The sequence below is a fragment of the Lepus europaeus genome, chromosome X, assembly GCF_033115175.1.
Source record: "Lepus europaeus isolate LE1 chromosome X, mLepTim1.pri, whole genome shotgun sequence".
Taxonomy (NCBI): Eukaryota; Metazoa; Chordata; class Mammalia; order Lagomorpha; family Leporidae; genus Lepus; species Lepus europaeus.
Genome location: NC_084850.1, coordinates 129,350,679 through 129,377,997, shown reverse-complemented (window position 1 = coordinate 129,377,997; position 27,319 = coordinate 129,350,679). Strand labels below are relative to the sequence as shown.

The following is a 27,319-nucleotide window of genomic DNA, read 5'->3' as shown; positions in this document are numbered from 1 at the left end:
GAGGGTTTGACCTGGGCGACATGCCAGAGGCAGGTGCGTCCAACAAAGAGTCCAGGACAGGGTTTGTTCCCGGCTCTGGGGTGGGGAGTGGGCACAGCAGATGGAGTCCCTGCCCTGGGGGAGCAGATATCCCCAGACCAGAGGGACATCTGTGCTCCTGGGCAGGCTGGGGGGGGGGGGGATCTAGTTCAAGGGCTGTGGGTGGGGCTGGAGGAACGAGGGGTGGAGGCTGCCCATTCTGTGGGAGTGAGAGCAGGTGCAAGCCCAGATGATGATTCAGTTTTAGACGCGCTGAACTTGAGGAGCCCAAAGGATGGCAGAGGGGGCATGCTTAGTGGACAGAGCCAGTGACCGAAAGAGGAAGTAGAAGCCGTGAGGTGGACAAGACAGAAGGAAAAGAGGCCCAAGGTCGGGACCTGCGGGAGAGAAGGAAGGGAGAGCCTTTGGTGACTGGAAGACACTGACGAGAGAGGGGACAGGGCCTTGGGTCAGGGAAGTCCCAGACGGACAAAAATGGCTGGGCAAGGAGGCCAGCAGTGCTGACAAGAAAGCTGGGGGAAGCCCATTCAGTGGTCCACTGACTGTGGTAGGTCAGTGCCCACACAGCAGGGGGGTGGCACGACCTGCAAGCTGAGGACGCGCTCAGTAGAAACTGAGGAAGGAAAATCGTGGCAAGCTCGTGCAGAAGCCTCAGGGGGAGACAGCACGAAAGAAGGGGTTGGGACGCTTCCAGTGATGGGTGACACCTGCAGTTGCACAGTATCTGGAGCGAATGAGAGGGGACAGCTGGGGGCGGCCTGATGGGGAGAAGCATCCTATGAAGGGCACTCATTTGGCCAGGAGAGGGCGCACCAGCAAGGGAAGGTGAGTAGGTGGGCAGGTGGGCAGGTGAGGAGGAAGCAATGCGCAATAGCATAGGATGTCAGGAGGTGAGGGCTCAGTGACAGGGCAGCAGATGAGGCTGGTGATGAAGCTTGGCAACGCAGCCACGGGACTCCCTCCAGCAGCAGGCGCCCAGCCGGCCACCCCAGGGCAGGCGCCAAGAAGGGGCTTGGCTGGCACCACGAGGAGGTAGACTCTGGATTGAGGCTGCGCTAGAGCCTGGGCAGAGTGAGCCAGAAGCAGATGGGCCCTCATTCCCTGCCTCCCTGCTCGCCTTTTCTCTGCCAAGTTGCCATTGAGGAAAAGTGCGCTCTGCTGCCAGGGAGAGCCATCCGCCAGCCCGTGCTTTGTTGTCAGCAGGAGTTATAGTAAGAGGCAAGAGGAGCTGACATTCCTGGAGCACGGATCGCATGCTGGAGGTCGGCGAGACTGTTCAAGCCGAGATCGGCTGGCAGGAGCAGTTCGTGGAGCAGGAGAGTGAGGCTTCCGGAGGCGGCCGAGTACCCCCCCCTGTCTCACAGCCGATCCCTGCGGAGCTGGACTGCGCCCTCTCACTACCGGCAGGCGCCCTCACGCCCCAGCACCGCCGCTCGGCCGCCAGAGTGTGAAGACCTGCGCTCTCCTCTGCTGCTTTTCTTGGCTCCCTACCTACTCCCGGCCTCACGCCTCTTCCCGCTTCCCTGCCTGCAGCCTTTCACACCTCCTGTGACCCACCTACGCCCTTACACTGACTCACTGCCAGACGCGCTTGCGTTAAAGCTTCTCCCGGCCCATCTCAGCTAACAAGTACTTTTTGAGCCCTTACAGAGCACAGGCCACCACACTCCTGATCCAATTAGTTCAAGTGTAATTTCTAGAAGCAGCGAAGAACACAACATAACAGCTCCCGAGAACCGCAGTCAGCTAATGCGATGGAACTGTGCAAATCAGAAATGCGAAAAGCCACTGTCCACCAGTAGATGTCACTGTGGAGACACCCTAGGGAGGTGAGCAAGCAGGAAACTGCAGATACCTATGATCACCAGAAAAAAACTGGTCTAAATCCAATTCCGCAAACGGAATCTTTTGGTAAATGAAGAATGCTTCAGTTTTATGGATAATTGCAATTCGTCTGTCTTATAGGATCAGGCTATGCTTATTGTGTCAGATTTTGAAGAAATTCGACATGTGTAGATGTTTAACTCTGCAAAGAGGAAAGTCCCCCGTATCCCTTGATTTCTTTGGGCTACTTCCTGCTTCAAGTGATGACACGTTTCTGCATTTGGAAGAAAACCAGCTGCTCATGTTCTGAGACCAGAACTGCACCTGATGGAGTTTTCTCAGTGTGAGAAGATAGGATTTCAAAGTCTTCGTTCATAGGATTGAAAGAATAGAACCTGTACAGGGTACTCTTTGAAAGTTACATGTAGTAAGTAGCTTCATGGTGTCTTGTATTCCACAACATCAATGACTTAAAATAGCTGTCCTGTCCCCTGGGCATGTGGTGAAAGTGAAAGATTTTTAGACTATAAATTAATTCTAAAATAGGAACTCAAGTCAGCTTTTCTTTCAGGGACCACGTTCGTTATTCATATTTGTAATGGTCCAGTGCTACTCTGTGACCAGCTCTGCACGTAAAAGACAAGCTCTGTGGGCAGAGGGCACGGCACGGAGCGCCGTTTCCCTCGGACACCTCGAGGCTTTTCAACTGGTTTTGACCATGGTGGTGTTCGTGTGTGGGGACAGCTGTGCCACTGTGTATGTGTGTGTGTGTGAGAGAGAGAGAGAGTGAGAGAGAATGAAGAGGAGATCCGTCCACAAGAGAAAACACGGAAAGACCCGACTGAACGTGCGCCTCTGGGCTTCTGCCCCCCTTTGTACTCTGCGAAGCCTCAGGGGTTCTGAGGTCCACAGGAATCACTACCACTAAGGAATGGTAAACACCCGTGCTGTCTGCGCACCCCTGTGTGACGTAGCACCCCTTGTTAGTGCAAGCACGGAAGGGCAGGGACCCCCTTGCCCTGGCTGGTCACTCACTTGGGATATGGCAACAGTCTTTGAAGTTTTCTTTGACGCATCCACTCCTCTGTGTGCAAGTGAAATGTGTTCCTCTTTATCTTCTTCGGGACTTGGGGAGTCGAAGATATCAGGGCTTGAAAGGGAGGACTGGATAAAGCCAAAAGAAAATGACGTTGTCAGAATTACACCTCAGCTGACACAGCGTTCGTTAACATGGTGCTGTAGGCTTTTAAAAGGCCTGAGCGCTTCTGCCTTGTTGCCTTGATATAACCCCGTGAGGCAGGGCAGCAGGCGTGCTAGTAGCGGTGTGCGAGAGAAAGGCCCACAGCTGGTCAGCGGATGAGAAGCAAGGCTTCCCAAACCAGGCATCTTTCCACTGGCACCAAACCACTCTATCCGCATAAGCGTCCACCATCCACCCTTTCCTGCTCGCTCCCTCCTCTATCGTGTGCGCAGGCTTAATGGTGACGTGCCACACACGGTCCCTCGTCCTCGGGCTGATGGCGAATGGGAAGAACACACAGGTCAACAGGAGGCTGCCTCTCCTCCATTCCTGCTCTTCCTTGGCTCTTTCCCACAGTCACTGACTCTGCTGCACGCCGCTGTGCCCTGAAGGATGTGTTGGCGAGGCAACCATTTCCAGGGGCAAGGGACCCCCCACCAGGCATTTCCGCAGCCCGAGGGCATAGCCCTGCCCGCTGGCACAACAGGTTCTTACCTACTTGGGTTACTACTGCTGAAACTCTGCCCTCAACACTGCTGACAGTCAACGCTCATTTTGGAGTCTGTATCTGCTGAAGCATGCTTGCAGAATGGGGAATCTTTGGGGTGAATTATGGGTACAAGACGTCTGCCCTTTCTTCCTTACTGTGACAGTCACAAAGCTGGCCGGCTGGGACCAATGCACTGGAATTCATTTGGTCATAAATGATTACTGCGTTGGATGGAATCTCCATATTTTAGAACAATGTTAATGAAAATAAGAGTTCTCGTAGCAAGGAATCTTTTTAAATGAAAGAATGTTCCAGAGAAATCTTGGGGTGAGCTCAGGCATCCTCATCTCAATGCCTTTTACCCCGGTGGTAGAAAATAGTCCTACTGAGAATCACCACCTGGTATCATTAGAGAAAAATCAGGCATAATATGACTTACTTCAGTTTAGCTACTAAGAGAGAGCCTATTACATTCCAGAGAATTTTTAAGCAAAATTTCCAATGTAGGAGGAGTTATTTGTTAATCTTTATTTAATCTGAAAATCCAATTGCCTAGAGTAACTGTCCCCCACTCCCACCTGCAAGCGTTCTTATTGATCTAGGCATTAACTGCTTAACCACCATGTAACGCCCGGATCCTTTCATCATTCTAAGATTGTATTCGAAAAGCCAGCTTCTTCCTTACAACCTCCGGTTCTGAGCTGCCAGTCAAAGCTTGCTCTTTGAAACTTATAAGCATAAATAGCTTCAACTGGGGTGAGAGGTCCCCAGTCGGGAGATTGTGGCTGGTGCCATTTCCTTCATCATCACCCCCACCCCCACCCCGCCATGGCCTTTGAGGAGTATGTCCACATCCACTAATCCCAGCTTGCTATGAGAAAGCCAAGGTGCTAACTAGAAGAAGAGGAAATCGAAATTCACTGCTCACGTCCAGATGGGGAGGGGTGGGCACGAAGGGAAAGAGTACAGGAACGATCCTTCCTGAAGACAAATGGGCCCTGTTGCTTTCCGCCTGCAGATAAAACTGCTCTCTGCAAAATGCCAAGCTGCGAGTCACTGTGCCATCAGCTTCCTGTGGGCAGTGACTGCTAAGAGTGACTTCTTTTCCCCAGTCGTAGCCTTCAGATCTGGCTCAGTGCTGAGCCCATGGGAGACAGATGTCTATACATGTGACGGCACTTCACAAAGTTCGTGGAATACAAAATTCAAAGAAATTTACCTTGATGCAAAACATTCCTGAGAACGTGGCATAGTTTTTTCATGATATGTGTTTTCCATGAACCTTTTGAAGTCCTTTTGTATTTGTTGAACAAATGAATGACAATGTAGTCTACAAGCCGAGTGAAGATGACACGCCTTTACCTGGTCCCCAAAATATAAACCAAGTCCCAGACAGGGGATGAATGGACCAAAGGTGAGGTGGAGACTGTCATCTGATGCTCTCTGTATTTAATTCTGGAACCACAAGAGAAGAACTTGGAAAACAAATGAAGGATTTCTAGAGATGAAGTAAGACTGAAAACTGAAATAAACAGATAAGAAGCAGCGATTAGACAGGTTGTATGTACATGAGGAGAGGTATGAGGAGAAAGAAAAAAGAGGGCATTGACACAGAACTCTAGTTAAGAGTGAAAAAGTTAAGTCACTTCTTAAACTCTTTGTCCCAGAAAGGTGCCAATACAGAGATGGGTTTATTTCATATAAATGAGACATATAGGATGACTCCAATCATATTTCCAGAATCGGTAGCTACAAAAGAGGAGGTTGAAATGGAATTCCATTCTCTTCCTTGTAAATGATGATAACTTAGGTGGGATCAGCAATGAGGGGAAAATAGAAAGTGCCCTGGGAAACCTAGACTAATTCCTTGGTGTATCTAGGTGGGGATTATAAGGCCTCAGAGGAGGAGGACAAAGCAATGCAATACACAGAGATAGATAAATAGACAGATACCTCAAAAAGTTCATAGAAACTCAAGTTTGACTTATTTTGGTGCAAAAATGTTGGAAATTCCTGCATAATTTTTCATAATGCAAATTTTCCACTAACTTTTGAAGACCCCTTGTATGCATGGATTTCAAATTGTTTTTAGACCAAAATTAATGTCTTTTAATTGCATTTGTCTATGAACTTTCTGAAGTACCCTCACAGACATACAGATTCTCTCACATGTGAATGCTTGTATGTGCTTGCGTGTGTGTGAGCGCACACACACACACACACACACTCCTGGTGGAAGACAAACTTGACCTCTGTAGAGGGAAAGTTTACAACCTGTGACCAAAACATCCATTGCTCTTTGACCCACTTTCAGAAACTTTCCACCTAAGTGAATAATTTTGGAGCAGTACCAAGATTTTTCTATAGTGACACTCACTTGAGTGCTGATTATAATGAAGAACTGGGAACAACATAAATACCTCAAAACGGTCCACTGGCTGGATAAACGCCCATCCTCTGGGGTTAAGACCAGTAGGTGGCCATTCAATACAGCATTAAGGAAGAGCTGGTAATGACTAGAGAAAGGAGCATAGTATGGGGGGCCAGGGGTGGGGAGAGCAATTTGCAAAACAATGTATTCTACAGGTGAGCTCAATTTCTGAAGAAATTATTTTATGGATACAAGAATGTTTTTAAAGTTAAGGATGCATAGCAAGAGGTCAAGAGTTCTTTGCTTTAGAGAGGAACAGTATAGGCCAATGTGTTTTGTTGTGCAAATCTGGTATGATCAATGTGTAACAGGTTTGCAATAAGAAGTGATTCAAAAGGATCCACACAAGAAACTTCTGTGGCCTATGACAAGTGTTCTGCTTGGTCTGTCCTATACAGACCTCCCAGAAGGTCTGCGTGGGGTTCTGTGGGGTGGAGGTGTGGACAATGGAGCTTTGGGAGATGAAGAGTCAGCCACTGCCTGGTGCTGTACTGGCGGCAGGTCTTTAGTCAAGGTTTGTTTTGTTTAGAAAAACCAGCCTCGTTCTCCTTTCCCCACCATGAAACATGCTCCCCTCCCCCTCAACCAGCTTCATCTCAGGTTCAAGCAAGAATCATTCTGGAAGGGGAGCAAAAGAAGAGGGGAAGAGGGAGTAGCCACCTGGTGGCAGAAACACACTGAGTAAACAGACATAAACACTGCTTGGTCCAAGCAGGTCCTCAGATCACTAGTGCTTGGCACGTAGGGCATGGCCTCCCCTCCTGGGGAGCCCTCCAGCCAGCTACTTGCGGAAGCATCCTCAGCCAGCCCGAGTCCTTCATCTTCTTTCCTGCTTGTCACCTGCAGAGGAGGAGGAGCCACTTACAGATGTGAGAGACTGGGACGGAGGCCGCCTCCCTGTCGCTTTTGGTCTGCTTGTGGTTGGGTGGCTGAGTTTCTCAGTAGAGGACACCACGGAGTCAAAACCTTCTAGGTCTAAAACGAAAGTAAAACAGAGACGTTTAAGGGCAAAAACAAGAGTGAGCAAAGGTTCTCAGAGTACGGCACAAGGCCCCTGTTTCCTTAATAATTGTCCTTCCCACGTGGCTCGCGCCTCACCTTTCACAAAGGCTGTTTGCATTCAGAGGTCACTCAATAAACGTACTCGATCTGAATGAAATAATCATTGCCTCCGCAGTTTAAGGAGCTAGCATGGAAGAGAAACGTGACTTTTCTTTTTCCCTTCAATAGCTATATCCATAAATCTTTAAAAAGCTACAGAAAGAGGATTAAAGGAAGAATCCTCTTTCTTCCACAAACCCAAGGCCATTCTAGTAGATAAAACACCGTTGTGGTCTCCACAGCAAACCCTGTGATCACGAGGTCTAAGAGCCTCGGGCAAGTGCACGCTGCGCCTTGATTTCCGAAGACAGGAGGGAGGGCAGGCGCTCCTCCGGCTGGGCCGCGACAGTCTGGCCATCAGCCTTCACCCTGATGGCAGACAGTGAACTCCCCCAGGAGGAGACAAAGCCTGCACTTCTGCAGAGAACTCGTGGAGCCCGCCCCGCTCTGCCTTCAGAGGCGCTACTCGGTGGAGACATTGGCTTCTGCAGCTATCAGTGTGTTCATCCATTCCCTGCGCGGCTACTGCCTATGTGGTGCCACACAGAGTGCTAGATCCTGAGGCTACACCAGCCAGCACAGCAGATGTGGGCCCTGCCCTCAGAGCGCTTACATCCCAGTGCAACACAGCCTCAGACGAACACAGACTCATTCAGCCACTTCGCCACGGCACCTGCTGTGTGTGGGGAGGGAGGCCTCTGCAGTTACCTTGCCACCTTCTTGAACGATCAGGCTAGGTGGCCAGCCAGTTCTCCGAGACCGGGGGACTGACAAACCAAGAGTGCGTGTGCGAGACATGCTGAAGGGAATGGCTAGCACGAAAGGGCTGGTCCCGCTGTGACTGGGGCAATGCCATTTACTCCAGACAAGTAGATGGTGATCCCAACAGCACAGCAGCCACTGCCTTCCCAAACCATTCCCCGCTCTTTCTTCTAACGGGGGCCCGGTTTTGTTTCAGGATAAAGTGCTCAGCCCCTGACCTGAACTACGTGTGCCTGGGACTGGTCTAAAGGTGGCTGTGGAACCCAGTTTGAGTCACTGACAAATAAAGGGAAGCCTACTGAGAGCCTCTGGGAAAGAGAACGCATCTCTGGCTGGAGAGAGGCGGGGAGAGGAGAAGGTATTTCGTGTCACTGTCTCTCTCGTTTCCTGCCTGAGGTGCTACTATGTAAGGATAGCACACCGGGAGCTGTGGCAGCCAACTTAGGGCCAGGAGGAGAGGCCTGGCCAACGTTTTGGAGACCCCGAGACTAGCAGAGCAGAAAAATTAAAAGTGCCTCGGTGCCTGGCAACCGTGCTGAGGCACCTGCCCAAACCCGTGCTGACCTAGCGCTCAGGCAGTGCGCCACAGGAAATTAACACACCCCTCTTATTTGAGCGTGTTTTAGTCAGATACTCATTATTTGTAGATGAAAATATCCTAACTGCCATAATTGCAAATATGCTGGCTCAGGCCAGAGAAGTTAATACCGAAATGATGTGAGGTTTCCTCCCCTTACTTTGGGGGAGAACACCTTTGCTGATGGTTCTAAGTGGGCTGGCGGTGTGAACGCTTTATTCTGTGGATGCACAGACAAGCAAACTATGTCCTTTAGTGGAAAATGCAAAACCAAGCACAAATCACTGGTTGGGGAAGCCATTCACTTACACCTGGGATTCTATTAAGTGACATTATTCTAGCCCTTGGTGAACGAATAATTACTCAATTAGCTCCTCTTATCAGGGCAAAGCAGGTGTAATCAAAGGTTAACCATCTGCAGAGATGGCCGAGAAAAATATCAGTGCTGCTGTGCGGCCAACAAGAAGCTGATCAGCACCCAGCACCTCCGTGAGGCACCTCAGCAGGGCGCTGAGAAGGCCCTGGGCGAGGCAGCCCAGAGATGTCCTCTGCTGGGTCGCGCTTCTCCAGAGCTGACTCACTGGACTGATCCCTCTCAGAATCTTTGCTAACTCCCCATGACACATTTGGGCTGAGACAAAATGCTATCATCTAGCATCCTCCCCTCCCCCGTTAACTCTACATGTTCAATGCATGTTTTTTTTAAAAGTCCATGAAACCAGGGCCGCCATTTGTGGTGTGATGGGTAAAGCCACCGCCTGCTACTTCAACATCCAACATGGGTACTGGTTTGAGTCCCAGCTAATCCACTTCTGATCCAGCTCCCTGCTAACAGCCTGGAAAAGCAGCAGCAGATGGCCCAACTACTTGGGCCCCTGCTGCTCATGTGGGAGACTTGGAAGAAGCTCCAGACTCCTGGCTTTGGATCGGCCAAGCTTCGGATGTTGCAGTCATTTGGGGAGTGAACCAGTGGATGGCAGACCTCTCTCTCTTTCTGTAACACTGACTTCCAAATAAATAAATAAATCCTTTAAAAAATAAAAGTCCATGAAATTGTAATAACAAAAGAAACTCAACTGTAAATTGTCATCTTCCCACATCCAGACAACCACCATTGGTATTTTAGTATATTTTCCTGCAGGCTTTTTTTCTATCAATAGACAGCATAACTCATGTTATATGCAATGGTGCACTTTGCTTATTTCACTTAATTTTAGATGCCACGTCTCTGAAAACTCTTCACAAATCTTGATTGTTGTAGAATCCTCTATGGCCACGTAGCCGTGACTTACTTAATCAGCCCCCTACTGTTGGAGAATTCATTTCCAAATCGTTCCCCCTCCTATGTTTTGCTCTTGCTCTTCTTGTGCACACCCCTCTAGACAATGAGTTTAGCAGGTTACCCATACAGACCCCTGGCCCCTCTGGGAGAAGGGAATCAGGGTGAGGGCAGGAAGGCCTCCTGGAGGAGATGGGGATGGCATGAAACTGAGGAGCCGAAGCTGAGCAGGAAGGCAGGAGACGAGATGGAAGAGCAGCCGTTCAAAGTTCCAAGCAACAGGTCACTGCCAAGTGCCTTGGCGGGGAGCTACCAGGGACTGAGCTGGGCAATCTATGTCATGGCTGTGTCCAGGAAACGGAAACAAGCTCTGGAGGCAAAAGCTGAGCAGGGCAAAGTCATTAAAGAACAACTACAGGCTAATGACCTCTGCCTTTCTTCTTTGGCTGCACGGTGCACTCAGCTGGGCAATTAAAACACAAAGCCAAAATCGCAGCCCTAGACCCCAGCCCAGGGACTGGCTTGCTTGGCCTGGGGTGCAGCCTGGGTGTGGGTAGGTGCCAGTCTCCCCAGGTGATAAGAAGGTGGCAGTAAAGTCTGGGGAGCATGTTCCAGTAGAGGCCAGGGAGAGCGATAACCAAGGATGCGGCCGAGTGGAGGAGCGGCCAGCAGGTGAATGGCAAGGTGTTCCCAGTGCTGGGGACAACCCAGGTTTGGAGCATTTGATGAAACTGCTGGCCAAAGGCTCCGATGATCGACGGTGGGTCAGACACTAACGCTGCAGCGAGGAAGGTGGCCCGAGAAGTGACCTGGTGCATACAGTGGACTGGGGAATGTGGCATGGCAGGGGCGTGAGGGGAGCAAGGACAGCGGTGACACAGCCTCAGACGTCAGGTGGCCTCGCCTAGGCTGTGAGTCCTAGGAGGCCAGGAGCTCATCTGGGCATTTTCTTTTTCTTTTTATTTCTTTTTTTTTTGGATTTTTTTTTTTAAAAAGATCTATGTATTCTTATTTGAAAGGCAAAACTGAGAGAGACAGAGATAGAGACAGACAGACAGATATCTCCCTTCCATCTGCTGGTTCACTCCCCAGATGGCCACAACAGCCAGAGCTGGGCCAATCCGCCAAAGCCAGGAACTTCTTCCGGGTCTCCCATGTGGGTGCAGGGGCCCAAGGACTTGGAATATCTTCTACTGCTTTCCCGGGCCATAGCAGAGAGCTGGATTGGAAGTGGAGCAGCGGAGACTTGAACCAGTGCCCATATGGGATGCTGGCACTGCAGGCTAGGGCTTTAACCCACTGTGTGGGCATTTTCAAAGCCTAGCACATGCCCAGGAAAAACACACTCCATAGTCTATCAGTGAAGAGACAAGCAAACAATGAACACACAATCTCAAGGTAAAAAAAAAAAAAAGCCTCTTCTTCCAGGAGCACAGCTTAGAGATGTGGCTCCCCGCAAGACTGTGGGGTGTGGGGTATGGGGTATGGGGTGTGGGGTGTGGGGTGAGGGGAGGCTGGTGGGAGACAGCTTTGGTGCAGAAGGCAGCGTTGTCCAGGCGGCTGCATCAAACGCCTGGCTGATCCGCTTTGTTTTATGGGCTGAGGCTTACGCTGAAACAAACTACGCACGTTGAAGCACGTGGCAAATGTTTGTGTCACTTAAGACTAACAGCAGGGGCAGAGTGCCTCACGGGGAGCCACTCTTCCCCTGTTCCTGCCCATGTCAGCAGACTTTCTGTAGTTGTCGCTTGTAAAGTGCACTTTCATTGAAAACGGCAACCAAACCAAACTGCCATAAAGAAACAGACGGACGAGGCGTGAGGTCCCTGCGCCCAACGGCAAACTGCAACACGCTTCTGCTCTCTGACCGGGGAGGGAAGGCACATGGCGGCGCTGTCATATCACTTCTCCAGGGCACAGAGAGTGCTCCTCACGACTGTGGCCATGGTAGCCATGATGAACGCAGAATTGCCGTGACTAACCCGGTGTGGTGCGAAGAAAATGTCCCAATTTTCATGGTGGTTTTGAAATGAATCAAGCTGAAACTGGATACGTGCTTTCTCAGCCTGGCTGGGATTTTTTCCTCTTAATAGAAAAAAGGTTTTGCTGCCCACAAGCCAGTCCAAAAATCACTGGGCTGGCAAATGCTGGAGTATTTTTAAAAAGTTAGTTTCCTAAGGGTGAGAGGTGCTCGGCTGTGGTGACATCTGCAAGACAAAGCCTCTACGGGGACACTCGGGGAGAATCCCTGTCCCACGGATGGAGCTGGCTTGGAAGGGGCCTTGGACTCTTCGTGGCACATGGAGTCTCCCATTTTCCATGCACCTCAGTCACACCCTATTTATTTCAACTAGAAAATGTAGCCTCATTTTCCACGGATGGGAGGAATGGCACCAGTGACCACAGGCGACCTAAAACACATGCACTGAAAATGGGAGAAACAGTCAACAGTCTGAGACGGGCCAGCTGTCACCAACGGAACCGTGGGGGAGCTCTACAATGGCCCTGCTTATTCATGGGCGCTCCCTACTGCAGACCCCAGACAGAGCCCTCGGATGGAAGTCTGTGACAGGCGAAGGCCGGCAACCACCCCTCCTCCACGCAGGGGAGATCGGGTCACGGCCACTTGCCTAGAACCACTGTGCTAGGTTTCTCAAATCAACCCCTCCTCCCCACGCTGCCACCAGAGATGTGCAACGTGCTGACTTCAGTAAGTCTCTTCAGGGCTGTCTCTCCCCCCACTAACTCCTTTGGAGCCATGGAGGCTTGGTACACGCCTGGACCCCTTCCAAGAGCTGAGCTGCACCCTAAAGCCTGGGTTGGATGCCACTCCACCCAGCCATCACTCTGATCTCAGAATTCAGCACCCTGTGCTGACACTGCTTGTTGACTTAGCTGTCCCATCCATCAGCCGTGGAAGAGGAGAGACAGAGAGACAGAGAGACAGAGAGACAGAGAGACAGAGAGAGAGAGAGAGAGAGAGATTATCTGAGCCAAGAGCTTCCAAGGGTTATCTTGTAAGAAAACCCTATCAAATCGCGCAAGTCAGAAGTTTGTTTTCAGATACTATTAATGGAGTTGTGGGATTTGGCAACAGGGATCTAAAGGCAAAGCTAGGCATCCCCCTCTCTTTAAGGTTTAAGATGAGAGCAGCCGAACTCCTTGGGCCGCAGGCACCTTCTCTGTAGATGGAGGAGCACCACAAGTCCGGGTAGACAGAAGGGGCACATCGGACCCTCACAGTAGCCACCTGTCTAGCGTGGAAAATGTGTGCACACCACACTGACGGGCCCATTAGCAGGGCTCAAATGAACGCCCGTGCTAGCCGAGTCACCAAGCCACAAGCGAGCCACGTTCAGATGCCGTGGGGAAGTAAACCCTTCACAACGTGGAAGGCCGGCGCAGACTGGGGCTGGGTTGGCAGTTATAATGCAGGGGTGCAGCTGCCGAGAGTAAGCAAGTTTTAAATTACTGTTTTCAGCTCCGGGGCCAGCTACCCCACTACTGCATCTCTCTCTCTCTCTCTCTCTCTCTCTCTCTCTCTCTCTCTCTCGCATGCACGCACACACTTACTTCATCCTCACTGATGTTCATGTTGAGAGAACACTACACTATTCCACAAAGGGAGAGTGGGGGAGCCAGAGGTTAAGCAAGCTGCTCAAGGCCACTACGACAACATTACAGGCTCACAGAACAACTCACGTCCGTGGCGTTCCTGCCCCCGCAGAACAGCAGACGGAAAGGAGGGATACTCGCCTCACTTCTCATTCACCTGACTGTGACACGTGAATTCCGAAAACTGTTTCCACAACAAGAACAAGATACTAGGGGCTGTAATTTTCTTTTGTAAAGGAATTGCTCTGTATGCAGATAACAAATTGGTTTTTTCCCCCTACTTTATTCAAATGTGCTGGAAGTCTCCAGCAAGAAATTTAAGGTGTTAGGCAATTAAAAAAGGATATTTGGTTATTCAGTATAAAGTAAATTTTGCAAAAAAAAATAACAAAAATAAGAGGGAAATATACTTTATGTACTCATTTTAGTCAATCATACAATTATTGAGTATCTACTGCATTCCAGGTCTAGCCATAATTTTGAGAAGGAAAATATAATCACTCTACATCAGTGCTGTCCAATAGAACTGGCTGTGATGATGGAAGTCTTAGCTTCATGTGACTACTGAGCACGTGAAATAAGGATAAGTGCAACTATTTAAATTAAATGTAAACAGTCACACATGGCTAGTAGCAATGATGCTCTAGGAGGGAACTTCGGGACTAGGGTTGTAGCACAGCAGGTTAAACCACCACCTGCAACACTGGCATCCCATAGGAGCTCTGGTTTGAGTCCTGGCTGCTCCACTCCCAATCCAGCTCTCTGCTAATGCTCCTGGGAAAGTAGCGGATGATGGTCCAATTATCTGGGACTGTGCTACCCACATGTGAGACCTGGATGGAGTTCCAGGCTCCTGGCTTTGGCCTGACCCAACAGTGGATGTTGCAGCCATTTGGGGCACGAATTTGCAAAGAGAAGATCTGTATCTCTCATATTCATTCATTCATTCACTTTCTCTCTTACTCACTATGCTTTTCAAATAAATAATCTTTAAAAAATAGTCCATGGAAAACTGGAATTGAAAGACGTATTTATTTTGGCGCAAAAGAACTTTGAGATCTAGCACAGGCATTCAGGCGAGCAGCAAAGGTGCCTCATCCCATGTCAGAGTGCCTGAGTTTGACAGACAGCCCTGGCTCCTGCTTCCTGCTTCCTGCTAGTGCAGACCATGGAAGACCGCACTGATGGCCCAAGTGACTGGAGACCCGGATTCAGTTCCTAGCTCTTAGCTTCCATTGGGCCCAGCTCTGGCCATTGATAGCATTTGGAGAATGAACCAGCAAATGGGAGCAACTTCTCTCTCATTCTTTTGTTCTCCCTCTTTCCTCTCTTCCAAATAAATGAAAATTTAATGAGAAAAAGACTGTCAAAACTCATGCCTGGGGCCGGCGCTCTGGCTCACTTGGTTAATCTTCCGCCTGTGGTGCCAGCATCCCATATGGGCGCCAGGTTCTAGTCCCGGCTGCTCCTCTTCCAGTCCAGCTCTCTGCTGTGGCCCGGGAGGGCAGTGGAGGATGGCCCAAGTGCTTGGGCCCTGCACCCGCATGGGAGACCAGGAGGAGGCACCTGGCTCCTGGCTTCGGATCAGCGCAGAGCTGGCCATGGCGGCCATTTGGGGGGTGAACCAACAGAAGGAAGACCTTTCTCTCTCTCTCTCTCTCTCTCACTGTCCAGCTCTATCTGTCAAACAAACAAACAAACAAACAAAAACTCATGCTTATGAGAAGCCTTCAAAAGGTTCACGGAAAATGCGTATTATGAACTACGCATGCATGGATTTCAAATTTTTTGCACCACAGTAAATGTGTCTCAATTCCATTTTTCTATGAACTTTTTGATGTACTTGCCTACATCATGACCCTGCATCTTCTCATTTCCTCTTGGGCCATTCCTTCTGTGCATAGGTACTGAGCATGCAGTATGAGTCATGTCCTGGGCTCAACACAGGGGCAACAGGAGTGAAAAAATAGCCATGGTTCCCGCTCACACGGAGTTGAGAAGCCACTGAGAGAGACACACTTTTAGATGTATAATTACAGAGTCTGTAAGTTACTGTGAAAGAAAGGTAAAAGACGAAATTAGCAATGACAGCATAGGGCCTCATTTAGATCTAAGCAGTCAGGGAAGGGGGCAGTTCTCACTGAAGTCTAGCCTTAAGGAGAGGGGAGGAGGCACAAGTAATGTTAAGTGTGGGAAAGTGGCTTTCCACATTTGCATTACTTTAAAATTTGTTCACTTCAAGTCCAAATTTGTTATGCAAGATGATGTAATAACTAATGCATTTCTCCATCATCAATAGTAGTTACACTATTGTTCATAGTAACGTAAACGCACACATCCTTTTTTTAATGGCACTGATCACTATCACAAAACGTCAATGTGTAATGAATGTATCAATGCCCTTTGTATAAATTAATCTAATTAACGAGAATTAATACCATTCCTAGAACAGAAATATTCACCTAAGTGTAAAAGGATCTATTTCTGAGCCTAGTGAGCTTGATTGTTTTGCCAGAGTACTTTCTAAAATAGTTTTGGAAACCCACATGTATCCTCTCACTCTTCTTAAGATGACATCTAAAATTTTATGTAACTTTTAGTCACAAAGGACGTATTTTCTGCTGGATTTTTAATACTGATACTGTAAAATATACATTATTTTCATAAATATATTTATACACACACACACACTAGATATAGGTGGATATCACAGCAATTTAACAATCATCATTCATTGAAAAATATTGTAAGATTTTTTTTTTACAGGCAGAGTTAGGCAGTGAGAGACAGAGAGGCAGAGAGAAAGGTCCTCCTTCCGTTGGTTCACCCCCCAAATGGCCGCCATGGCCAGCTCTGCGCTGATCCGAAGCCAGGAGCCAGGTGCCTCCTCCTGGTCTCCCATGTGGGTGCAGGGCCCAAGCACTTGGGCCATCCTCCACTGCCTTCCCGGGCCACAGCAGAGAACTGGACTGGAAGAGGAGCAACCAAGACAGAACTGGCACCCTAACCGGGACTAGAACCCAGGGTACCGGCACCACAGGTGGAGGACTAGCCTAGTGAGCCGCAGCGCCTGCCTGTAAGATCTTAACCATTGGAAATTTGATAACATTGCTTTTCCTCCATGAATTCGTATTTTCATCATTTACTCCTGAACTTTAAACTAATATCATATTTCAAGTCTTTTGTTAATTCTTTATCATCATTTCCTGATACAAAAATATGCATAGTAATTGAAATTTATGATTATTTTTATAAAATAATAAGGCTCTAAGTGTAAAAATCATTTTTTTCTGATTGGTTGACACGAAAATTATTACTAGCATACAGATGATTAAAACATGTACACACACATATCACATATTTTGATGAATAATTTCAAGCAGGAAAGAGTAGAATTTTTTTTTTGACAGGCAGAGTTAGTGAGAGAGAGAGAGAGAGAGAGAGAGAGAGAGAGAAAGGTCTTCCTTCCGTTAGTTCACCGCCCCCAAATGGCTGCTATGGCTGGCGCGTTGCACCGATCCGAAGCCAGGAGCCAGGTGCCTCCTCCTGGTCTCCCATGTGGGTGCAGGGCCCAAACACTTGGGCCATCCTCCACTGCCTTCCTGGGCCACAGCAGAGAGCTGGACTGGAAGAGGAGCAGCCGGGACTAGAACCTGGCGCCCATATGGGATGCTGGCACCACAGGCAGAGGATTAACCAAGTGAGCCGTAGCGCTGGCCGAGAGTAGAGTTTTATTAGGTATTTTGCCCAAATACTTCATGTGGGTGTGGATGATAATTATTTAATTCAGAATGAGATGGTTCATAATGCCATTTAGTAATATCTACTGCAAAATGTAAAAGCGTGATATATTAACATTCTGGAGAAATTTAACTAGTTAATTAATTAGAATACCATTCCTAGAATAGAAATGTTTGGTACTGACTCTATTCCCAGTTTTCATTTTAGAGATATAAATGCCAAGAAACTCTGTTCACATAAATATCATTAGATGAGAATGGAAAGAATTTTTTTTTATCACAATGCCACTCTATGCTCTGAACTCTGCAAATTATAAACCAAAAATCAGACTGGTTGGGCATCATCAAGAACTATTTTTTATTAAACTTTTATTTAATGAATATAAATTTCCAAAGTACAGCTTATAGGTTACAATGGCTTCCCCCCTCCCAAAACTTCCCTCCCACCCACAACCCTCCCCTTTCCGTCAAGAACTATTTTTAACAATCAACAACTTAGTAGATACCTCTTTGAATTTTGTTGGAAGCAAAGAATTAGAAACAAATAGATTTATAAATAGAATTTGCAACCTGGTACTTGGAGAGCAAAGATTCAAATCGAAGTGTACCATGATTTCTCTAACATATCCCACTCCTTCCTGGGGAACGCTGGAGAACTACCTTGTCACTACATGATTTGCTCTAGAAACTCAAAATAGGATGGCAAATATCCTGTGCACTAACATTTCTCTTGAAGAATTTAGGCTTTGAATATATCAAAAATTTCAAGATGAATCTCAAAATACATTTTGTATATGAATGAAGCTGTTGTTTTTAACCAGGAAGTACTGCATGATTTTAAGTTACGTGGAATTAACATAACTGATTCTGTTTTAATTGTAATTTGTTAACTCCTGTACATATCATTAAAATAAATTTGAAACTGAAAAAAATTTTAAAAAAATAAAAAGAATTTGGGCTTTGAAATAACATAACTTTTTAAAAGGTAAATGAGGGATTCCAAAATGGCAGAATAAGGAGGGAGCTTACTGCTCTACTCTAGAGGAAGATAGTTTAAAAAAGTGGAGAGAGTACAATCTCAGAGAAGAGTTAGGGAGAAAACTGCAGGGGGCTGGGCGCTCATGACTGTAGGAGCCTTGTGTCCTGGGATGGACTGTGAAAACACTGTGGCTCCAAGGGAGGGCACGGGGTTGGCTGGGCCTCTGAGCAGTCACTGTGGATGGAACTACATGTTCAGGTCTCCCTGATTTCGTGGTGAGAGTCATTGCTGTCCAACCAATGCTTACAATGAGCACTGCACAGATCTTTTGTGTGGTTCTTACGGCAGCGGGGATGAATACTGCACCCACTGGGGTTAGTACCTGGGCACTGGTCTCCTTGGAGGAGAGGAGGTGAGCATAAGACTACACCAACAGGGCTGATCAAACCTCCCCTGAAAAAAAAAAGACTTACCACACCCACCTTGGGTGTCATCTTGGACACTCCCCTCGCCCTGGAGCACTGAACAGAGCTCCCAGGCCACACCCAGCACACACTTATGTGTATTCACCCAAAGACTAGACACTCCACTAAGTCACAGAGGTATAATCCAAAGATAAAAGCCATCACAGGAGAAAAAAAAAAGTACCTCTACAAACGCCAAAAAGTAAATGCAGAAATTCAAAAAACAAGAATAAGAGGGGCCAGTGCTGTGGCTCAGCAGGTTATAGCCCTGTCCTGAAGCGCCGACACCCCATATGGGTGCTGGTTTGAGTCCCGGATGCTTCTCTTCCAATCCAGCTCTCTGCTATGGCCTGGAAAAGCAGTGGAAGATGGCCCAAGTCCTTGGGCCCCTGCACCCATGTGGGAGACCCAGAAGAAGCTCCTGGCTCCTGACTTCAGATTGGCACAGCTCTGGCCATTGCAACCATCTGGGGAGTGAACCAGCAGATGGAAGACCTCTTTCTCTGTCTCTACCTCTCTCTGTAACTCTTTCAAATAAATAAAATATAAAAATAAAAAAACACAAAAAACAAGAATAAGAAAGATAACATGACATCCCCAAAGGAACACAACACTTCAATACTAGAATGAGAAGATGAAGAGATTGAAGAAATGCTGGAAACAGAATTAAAAAAACTGATCATAGGATTACTTAGAAGTAATCAGAAGCCAATTCACAAAATAAATCCACACATGACATGAAAATATTTTCCCACTAAACTGAAATTTTAAAATCAAAATAAAATATTGTAAACGAAGAATTCAATAGATCAAATAAAAAGTGTGGTGGAAGGCCTTAACAACAGACTCAGTGAGTCAGAAGGAAGAATATCTGAGTTAGAAGACAAATCTCTGGAAATTTTATAGTCAGACCAAAGGGAAAAAAAAAAGAAGAAATTAGAAAACTAAAAAACAGTGTTGGAGATTTATGGGATACTATCAAGCGACCCAACATATGGGTCTTAGCAGTTTCTGAAAGTGTGGAGAGAGAGAATGGAATAGAAGGCAGTTTATTTACATAATTAGAGAAAACTTCCCCAATTTGGAGAAAGAAAGGGATGTCCAAGTACAGGAAGCACACAGAATTCCTATTCCTAACAGACATGACCAGAAAAGATCTTCATCATGAAACATTTTAGTCAAACTATTCCCAGTAAAATATAAAGAAAAGATTCTAAAATGTGCATGAGAGAAATGCCAGATTATTTTCAGAGGATTTCCAATTAGACTCATAGCTAACTTTTCTTTTAAGATTTATTTACTTATTTGAAAGGCAGAATTACAGAGAGGTAGGGGGAGGGGGAGAGAAAGAGAGAGAGGTAGAGAGAGGTAGAGAGAGGTAGAGAGGTACATTTACTCCTCAAGTGTCCACAACAGCTGGAGCTGGGCCAATCCAAAGCTAGAAGCCTGGAGCCTGGAGCCTCCTCTGGGTCTCCCACGCAGGTACAGGGGCCCAAGGAGTTGTGCCATCTGACTGATTTCCCAGGCCAAAGCAGAGAGCTGGATTTGAAGAGTAGCAGCAGGGACTCAAACCAGCGCCCATATGGGATGCCAACACTGCAGGCGGTGGCTTTACCTGCTATGCCACAGCACCAGACCCCACAGCAGGCTTCTCATCAGAATCTCTACAGGCTAGGAGGGAATGGCAAGATATATTCCAAGTCTTAGGAGGACAAAACTGTCAACCTAGAATACTGCACCCTGCAAATCTCTCATTTATGAATGAAAGTGAAATAAACACCTTCCAAAACAAAGATAGATTAAAAGAACTTGTCACCACTTGTTCAGCCTTACAAAAGATGCTTAAGGATGTGCTACACAGAAACATGGTCAGCACTATGAAAGAACATGAAGATGGAAAATCTCCCAGTAAAAGTACAAAGGAAATCCAAAGTAAACAACAAGAATATTTTTGGAAAAATGGCAGGGCCAGGTCATTACTTATCAATAATCACTTTGAATGTAAATGGCCTCAACTCTCCAGTTAGATACAGACTGGCTGAATGGATTCAAAAGCAAAACCTATCTATTTGCCACCTACAAGAAATATATTTCACCAAAAAAGATACACACAGATTGAAAGTGGAAGGATGGAAAAGAAATTCCATGCTAACAGAAACCAAAAGAGAGCTGCTGTAGCCATCCTAATATCAGACAAAATAGAGTTCAACACAAAAACTGTTAAAAGAGACAAAGAAGGTTACTATGTAATGATTAAGGGATCAATTCAACAGGAAGATGTGACTATAGTAATCGTATATGCACCTAATTACAGAAAACCTGGCTATTTTAAAGAAATGTTGGCTGGCGCCGTGGCTTAACAGGCTAATCCTCCACCTTGCGGCACTGGCACACCGGATTCTAGTCCCGGTTGGGGTGCCGGATTCTATCCCGGTTGCCCCTCTTCCAGGCCAGCTCTCTGCTGTGGCCCAGGAAGGCAGTGGAGGATGGCCCAAGTCCTTGGGCCCTGCACCCGCATGGGAGACCAGGATAAGCACCTGGCTCCTGGCTTCGGATCAGCACGATGCGCCGGCCGCAGCGGCCATTGGAGGGTGAACCAATGGCAAAAAGGAAGACCTTTCTCTCTCTCTCTCACTATCCACTCTGCCTGTCAAAGAAAGAAAGAAAGAAAGAAATGTTAATGGACCTAAAGGGAGTCATAGACTCCCAAACAATAGTACTGGGGGACTCTAATACCCCACTTTTCAACAATGGACAGATCAGACAGAAAATCAGCAAGGAAACAGAGTTAACTGACAGTACAGACCAAATGGACTTAAGAGATATCTACAGAACTTTTCATCCTACAGATGCAGAATACAAATTATCACCAGCACATGGAACTTTCTCTAGGATAGGCCACATGGTAGGCCATAATGCAAGTCAAGGAAAATTCAAAAAAATGAAATCATACCATGTATCATCTCTGACCACAATGGAATGAAGCTGAAAATCAACAACTCAATCTCTAGAACTTATGCAAATCCATGGAGAATGAACAACATGCTCCTGAAAGAACAGTGGCTCACAGGAGAAATCAAAACATTTTCGGAAACCAATGAAGATGACAATACAACATATCAAAATTTATAGGATACAGCAAAAGCAGTGTTAAGAGAAACGTTTATAGCAATTGACGCCTACATCAAGAAATTGGAAAGGCACCAAATAAATAATTTATCAATGAATCTCAAGGACATAGAAAAACAATAGCAAACCAAACCAAAATTAGTAGGAGAAAATAAATAAATTTAGAGAAGAAATAAAATTGAAACAAAAAACAACAAAACAAAAGATCAGCAAAATGAAGAGCTGGTTTTTTGAAAAAATAAGCAAAATTGACATACTGTGGGCCCAACAAACCAAAAAACAAGAGAAAAATCCCCAATCAATAAAATTAAAAAGGAAATATAACAATAGCTACCACAGAAATAAAAAGAATCATCAGAAATTACTACAAGGACTTGTATGCCAACAAACTGGGAAATCTCTCAGAAATGGATAGATTCCTGGACACATGCAACCTACCTAAATTGAACCACGAAGACACAGAAAACCGAAACAGACCCATAACCAAGACAGAAATGGAATCAGTAATAAAGGCCCTCCCAACAAAGAAAAGCCCAGGACCAGACGGCTTCACTGCTGAATCCTACCAGACATTTAAAGAAGAACTAACTCCAATTCTTCTCAAGCTATTCAAAACAATTGAAAGGGAGGGAATCCTCCCAAACTCCTTCTATCACCTTAACCCCTAAACCTGAAAAAGACACAACACAGAAAGGGAACTACAGACCAATTTCCCTGATAAACATAGACACAAAAATTCTCAATACTAGCCAATCGAATCCAACAGCCCATTAGAAAGATCATCTACCCAGACCAAATGGGATTTATCCCTGGTTTGCAGGGATGGTTCAACATCTGCAAATCAATCGATGTAATACATCACATTAACAAATTGATAAAAAACCATATGATTACCTCAACAGATGCATAGAAAGCATTTGATAAAGTACAATATCCTTTCATGATGAACATGTTAATCAAATTGGGTATAGAAGGAATATCCCTCAACACAATCAAGGCACTTTATGACACACTCATGGCCAGCATCTTATTGAATGAGGCAAAGTTGGAAGCATTCCCACTAAGATCCGGAAACACAAACAAAGATGCCCATTTTCACCATTGCTATTCAAGATAGTCCTGGAAGTTTTAGCCAGAGCCATTAGGCAAGAAAAAGAAATCAAAGGAATACAAACTGGGAAGGAGGAAGTCAGACTATCCCTATTTGCAGATGACATGATTCTATATATAGGGCATCCAAAGATTCCTCTAAGAGGCTATTGGAACTCATTAAAGAGTTTGGTAAAGTGGCAGGATATAAAATCAACACACAAAAATCAATAACGTTTGTGTACGCAGACAATGCCATGGCTAAGAAAGAAGTTCTAAAATCAATCCCATTCACAATAGCCTCAAAAAAAATCAAATACTTTGGCACAGATTTAACCAATATTATAAAAAATCTCTACAATGAGAATTACAAAACATTAAATAAATAAATTTAAGAAGATAAGTGGAAAAATCTTCCATGTTCATGGATTGGAAGAATCAATATCATCAACATGTCCATACTACCAAAAGCAATTTACATATTCAACATGATCCCAATTAAAATACCAAGGACCTTCTTCTCAGGCATAGAAAAACAATGCTGAAATTCATATGGAACACAGGAGACCCCGAATAGCTAAAGTAATTTTACACAACAAATACAAAACTGGAGGCATCACAATGCCAGATTTCAAGACATACTACAGGGCAGTTATAACCAAGTAAGCCTGGTACTGGTACAGAAACAGAGGGAGAGACCAATGGAACAGAATAGAAACACCGGAAATCAACCCATGCATCTACAACCAACTTATCTTTGAAAACGGAGCTAAAATCAATCACTGGAGCAAGGACAGTCTCTTCAACAAATGGTGCTGGGACAACTGGATCTCCACATGCAGAAGTATGCAGCAAGACCCCTACCCCTACCTTACACCTTATACAAAAATCAACTTAAAATGGATCAAAGACCTAAATCTGTGACCTGACACCAACAGATTATTAGAAAACACTGCAGAGAAACCCTGCAATACAGTGGCATGGGGAAAGAGTTCTTGGAATCAACCCCAGAGGCACAGGCAATCAAAGCCAAAATTGAGGGGCTGCTGCTCTGGCGTGGCGGGCAGGGCTGCCTGTGGTGCTGGCATCCCATGTGAGCGCTGGTTCGCGTCCCAGCTCCTCCACTTCCAATCCAGCTCTCTGCTATGACCTGGGAAGGTAGCAGAAGATGGTCCAAATCCTTGGGCCCCTGCTGATACCCACATGGAAGACCCGGTGGAAGCTCCACGCTCCTGGTTTCTATGGGCCCAGCTCCAGCCATTGCAGACATTTGGGGAGTGAACCAATGGATGGAAGATCTCTCTCTCTCTCTCTCTCTCTCTCTCTCTCTCCTCTTTCTTTCTCTCTGTAACTCTGTCTTTCAAATAAATAAATCATATGTATATATATAAATATATGTAAAAACATGATTTTTAAAAAAAGCCAAAATTGACAAATGGGATCCCATCAAATTGATAAGCTTCTGTTTTGCAAAAAAAAAAAAAAAACACCAAAAAATTATTTGCAAACTATGAAACTGATAAAGGATTAATATCCAGAGTATATAAAGAGCTCAAGAAACTAAACAACAGCAAAAACAAACAATGGGCATTTTTCAAAAAAGGAAATCCAAATGGCCAACAGACTCATGAAGAAATGCTCAGGATCACTAGCCATCAGGGAAATGCAAATCAAAACCACAGTGAGGTTTCAGCTCACTCCAGTTAGAGTAGTTTTCATACAGAAATCAACAAACAACAAATGCTGGTCAGGATATAGGGAAAAAGGTACCCCAATCCACTGTTGGTGGGAATGTAAACTAGTGCAGCCACTGTGGAAGATACTATGGAGATACCTCAAAAATCTAAATATAGACCTACCATACGACCCAGCCATCCCACTCCTGAGAATTTACCCAAGGGAAATGAAATCAGCAAATAAAAGAATTATTTGCACCCCTATGTTTATTGAAGCTCAATTCACAATAGCTAAGATATGAAATCAACTCAAATGTCCATCAACTAAAGACTGGATAAAGAAATTATGGGATATGTACACCATGGAATACTACACAGCAGTAAAAAAAAAAAAAAACAAAACGAAATCTTGTCATTTTCAACAAAGTGGATGCAACTGGAAAACATTATACTTAGTGAAATAAACCAGTCCCAATAGGACAAATACCATATGTTCTCCCTGATCCCTAAACAGTAATCTATAGAAGTGAAATTGATACTTGGAGATCTGATGATTTTGTACAGCCCTTGTCTCTACTATTGAGGAACAGGTTTGTTTTTTTTTTTTCATACTATTTGTTGAACTCTTCTCTTAGTATAGAGTTAATCTTACATGTATAAAGTTAATTGAAAATAGATCTTAGTAAAAAATAGGAATGGAAATAGGAGAGGGAGGAGGAATGAGGATGTTTAGTATGGGTAGGGTGTGAAGAATTACTATGTTCCTAAAGTTGTATTTATGAAATACATGGTTTCTGGGAATAAAAAAATTAGAAAAGGTAAACAATTTTTAAAACTGTATAAAAAATATGTTCACAACCCTTTAACAATAACTAAAACTTTGATATGACCAGCAAATCTTTTATAAGCAGAAAGAAAGAAGGAGAGAAGTCAAAGAAATCATTGATTATGCCTTAGAAAGAGCCAAATTTTCCAGTCCAGGTGAAAGGAACAGAAGTAACAAAACTGAGGTAAAGAGACAAAAAAAAAAGGATAAGCTACTTAATTTCAAGAGGATTCAGAGATTAGGAGGAACAGGAGGGCCCCCAAATGCTAGAAGGTGCTGGCAAGCTCCCATCTACCAAAGTGAACATTAGCAGGAAGCTGGAACTGGAAGTGGAGCTGGGACTTGAACTCTGATACGAGATGGGAGCATCCCAAGCAGGGTCTTAACCACTGTGTCCAACACCTGCACCTGTTAAATCAACATCAAGAGTCACTGTGTACTTACGTCCCATGTGGGATCTGTCCTTAATGGGTTGTCCAATGTGAAGTAATGATATAGCTAGTACTGAAACAGTATTTTTGCACTTTGTGTTTATGTGTGGGTTGAAACTGATGAAATCTTTACTTAGTATATACTGAATCGATTTTCTGTATATAAAAATAATTGAAAATGGAAAAAAAACACTTGGGGTTAAATTGGAAATTACATAGAAAATTAATCAATTTCTTAAAAAAAATCATGTAGGATCTCTGTCATTAATGTGCTGTACACTGTTATTTAATGCTATAACTAGTACTCCAACAGTATTTTTCACTTTGTGTTGCTATGTGAGGGCAAACTGTTGAAATCTTTACTTTACATATACTAAACTGATTTTCTGTATATAAAGAGAATTGAAAATGAATCTTGATGTGAATGGAAGGGGAGAGCGAGCGGGAAAGGGGAGGGTTGTGGGTGGGAGGGAAGTTATGGGCGGGAAGCCATTGTAATCCTTAAGCTGTACTTTGGAAATTTATATTCATTAAATAAAAGATAAAAAAAATTCTTTTATTTTTATTTATTTGAGAGGGAGGGAGGGAGGGAGGGAGGGAGAGAGAGAGAGAGAGAGATCGATCTTCCATCCTTTGGTTCACTCCCCAAATGCCCACAACAGCTGGAGCAGGGCCAGGCCAAAGCCAGGAGCCCAGAGCTCACATGGTTGGCAGTGACCCAGATACTTGAGCCATCACGGCTGCTTCTCAGGGTATCCATTAGCAGGAAGCTGGAACTGGAAATAGAATCAAGATTTTATCTCAGGCATGCCAATAAGAGATATGGATGTTCTAGCTGGTGTCTTAACCATTATGCCAAATGCCTACCCCAACTTCTTTTTAAAAGAATTAGAAGCAGAGCCGGTGCTGTGGCATAGCTGCTGCCTGCGATGTCTGTATCCCATATGGGTGCCCGTTTGACACCCGGCTGCTCTACTTCTGATCCAACTCTCTGCTAATGCGCCTGGGAAAGCAGTGGAGATGTCCCAAGTCCTTAGGTTCCTGCACCCATGTGGGAGACCTGGAAGATGCTCCTGGCTTCAGTCTGGCCCAGCCCCAGACATTGCAGCCATTTGATGAGTGAACCAGCAGATGGAAGATCTCTCTGTCTCTACCTCTGTGTGTGTGTGTGTGTATGCCTGTCTGTCCTCTCTCTGTAACTCTGCCTTTCAAATAAATAAATTTTTTAAAAAAATTAGTCTGCCATTCCCAGGAGTACTCATATGAACTTGAGGGAGAGATGATACAGACCTGTAGAGGTGCAGGGAATGTCACTATAGGTTACTGCCAAGATCAGTAAAGAGGCTTCTTGTGGCTCTAAATCAGGACATGCTGTTAACCTCCACTGCCTTATCCTTAGCTTGTCACCACCAGATCCAGTTACCTTTAATGGGGTCCACTACCCTCACTCCCCAACTGCTAAGCACTTTTCTCATTTCATGAACCAAAGTTAGCAGGCTGCTAACCTTGGCCAAGGTTTCCAGGCCATGCCTCCACAAGAGTCCATGGCTGGAGAGGGATTTTGATAATCCACTTAATAAAGTGATAAAAATAAAACAGTGCACAATATAAGAAAGCATCATTTGTG

The 27,319-nt window shown here is 45.6% G+C and overlaps 1 protein-coding gene across 3 annotated transcripts in view; it reads right to left on the bottom strand.

Moving 5' to 3' along the window:
• The window catches only part of SH3KBP1 (SH3 domain containing kinase binding protein 1), a 384,249-nt gene that overhangs the window by 6,439 nt on the left and 350,491 nt on the right, over positions 1-27,319 (bottom strand). For 2 of the 3 annotated variants that reach the window (XM_062183964.1, XM_062183965.1), the window contains 2 exons: positions 6,890-6,999; positions 2,899-3,027 (listed from right to left, as the gene is read on the bottom strand). In XM_062183964.1, coding sequence (XP_062039948.1) covers positions 2,899-3,027; positions 6,890-6,999 — 239 coding nt within the window. The remainder of the gene's footprint in view (positions 1-2,898; positions 3,028-6,889; positions 7,000-27,319) is intronic. The other variant, XM_062183966.1, reaches the window with a different exon arrangement.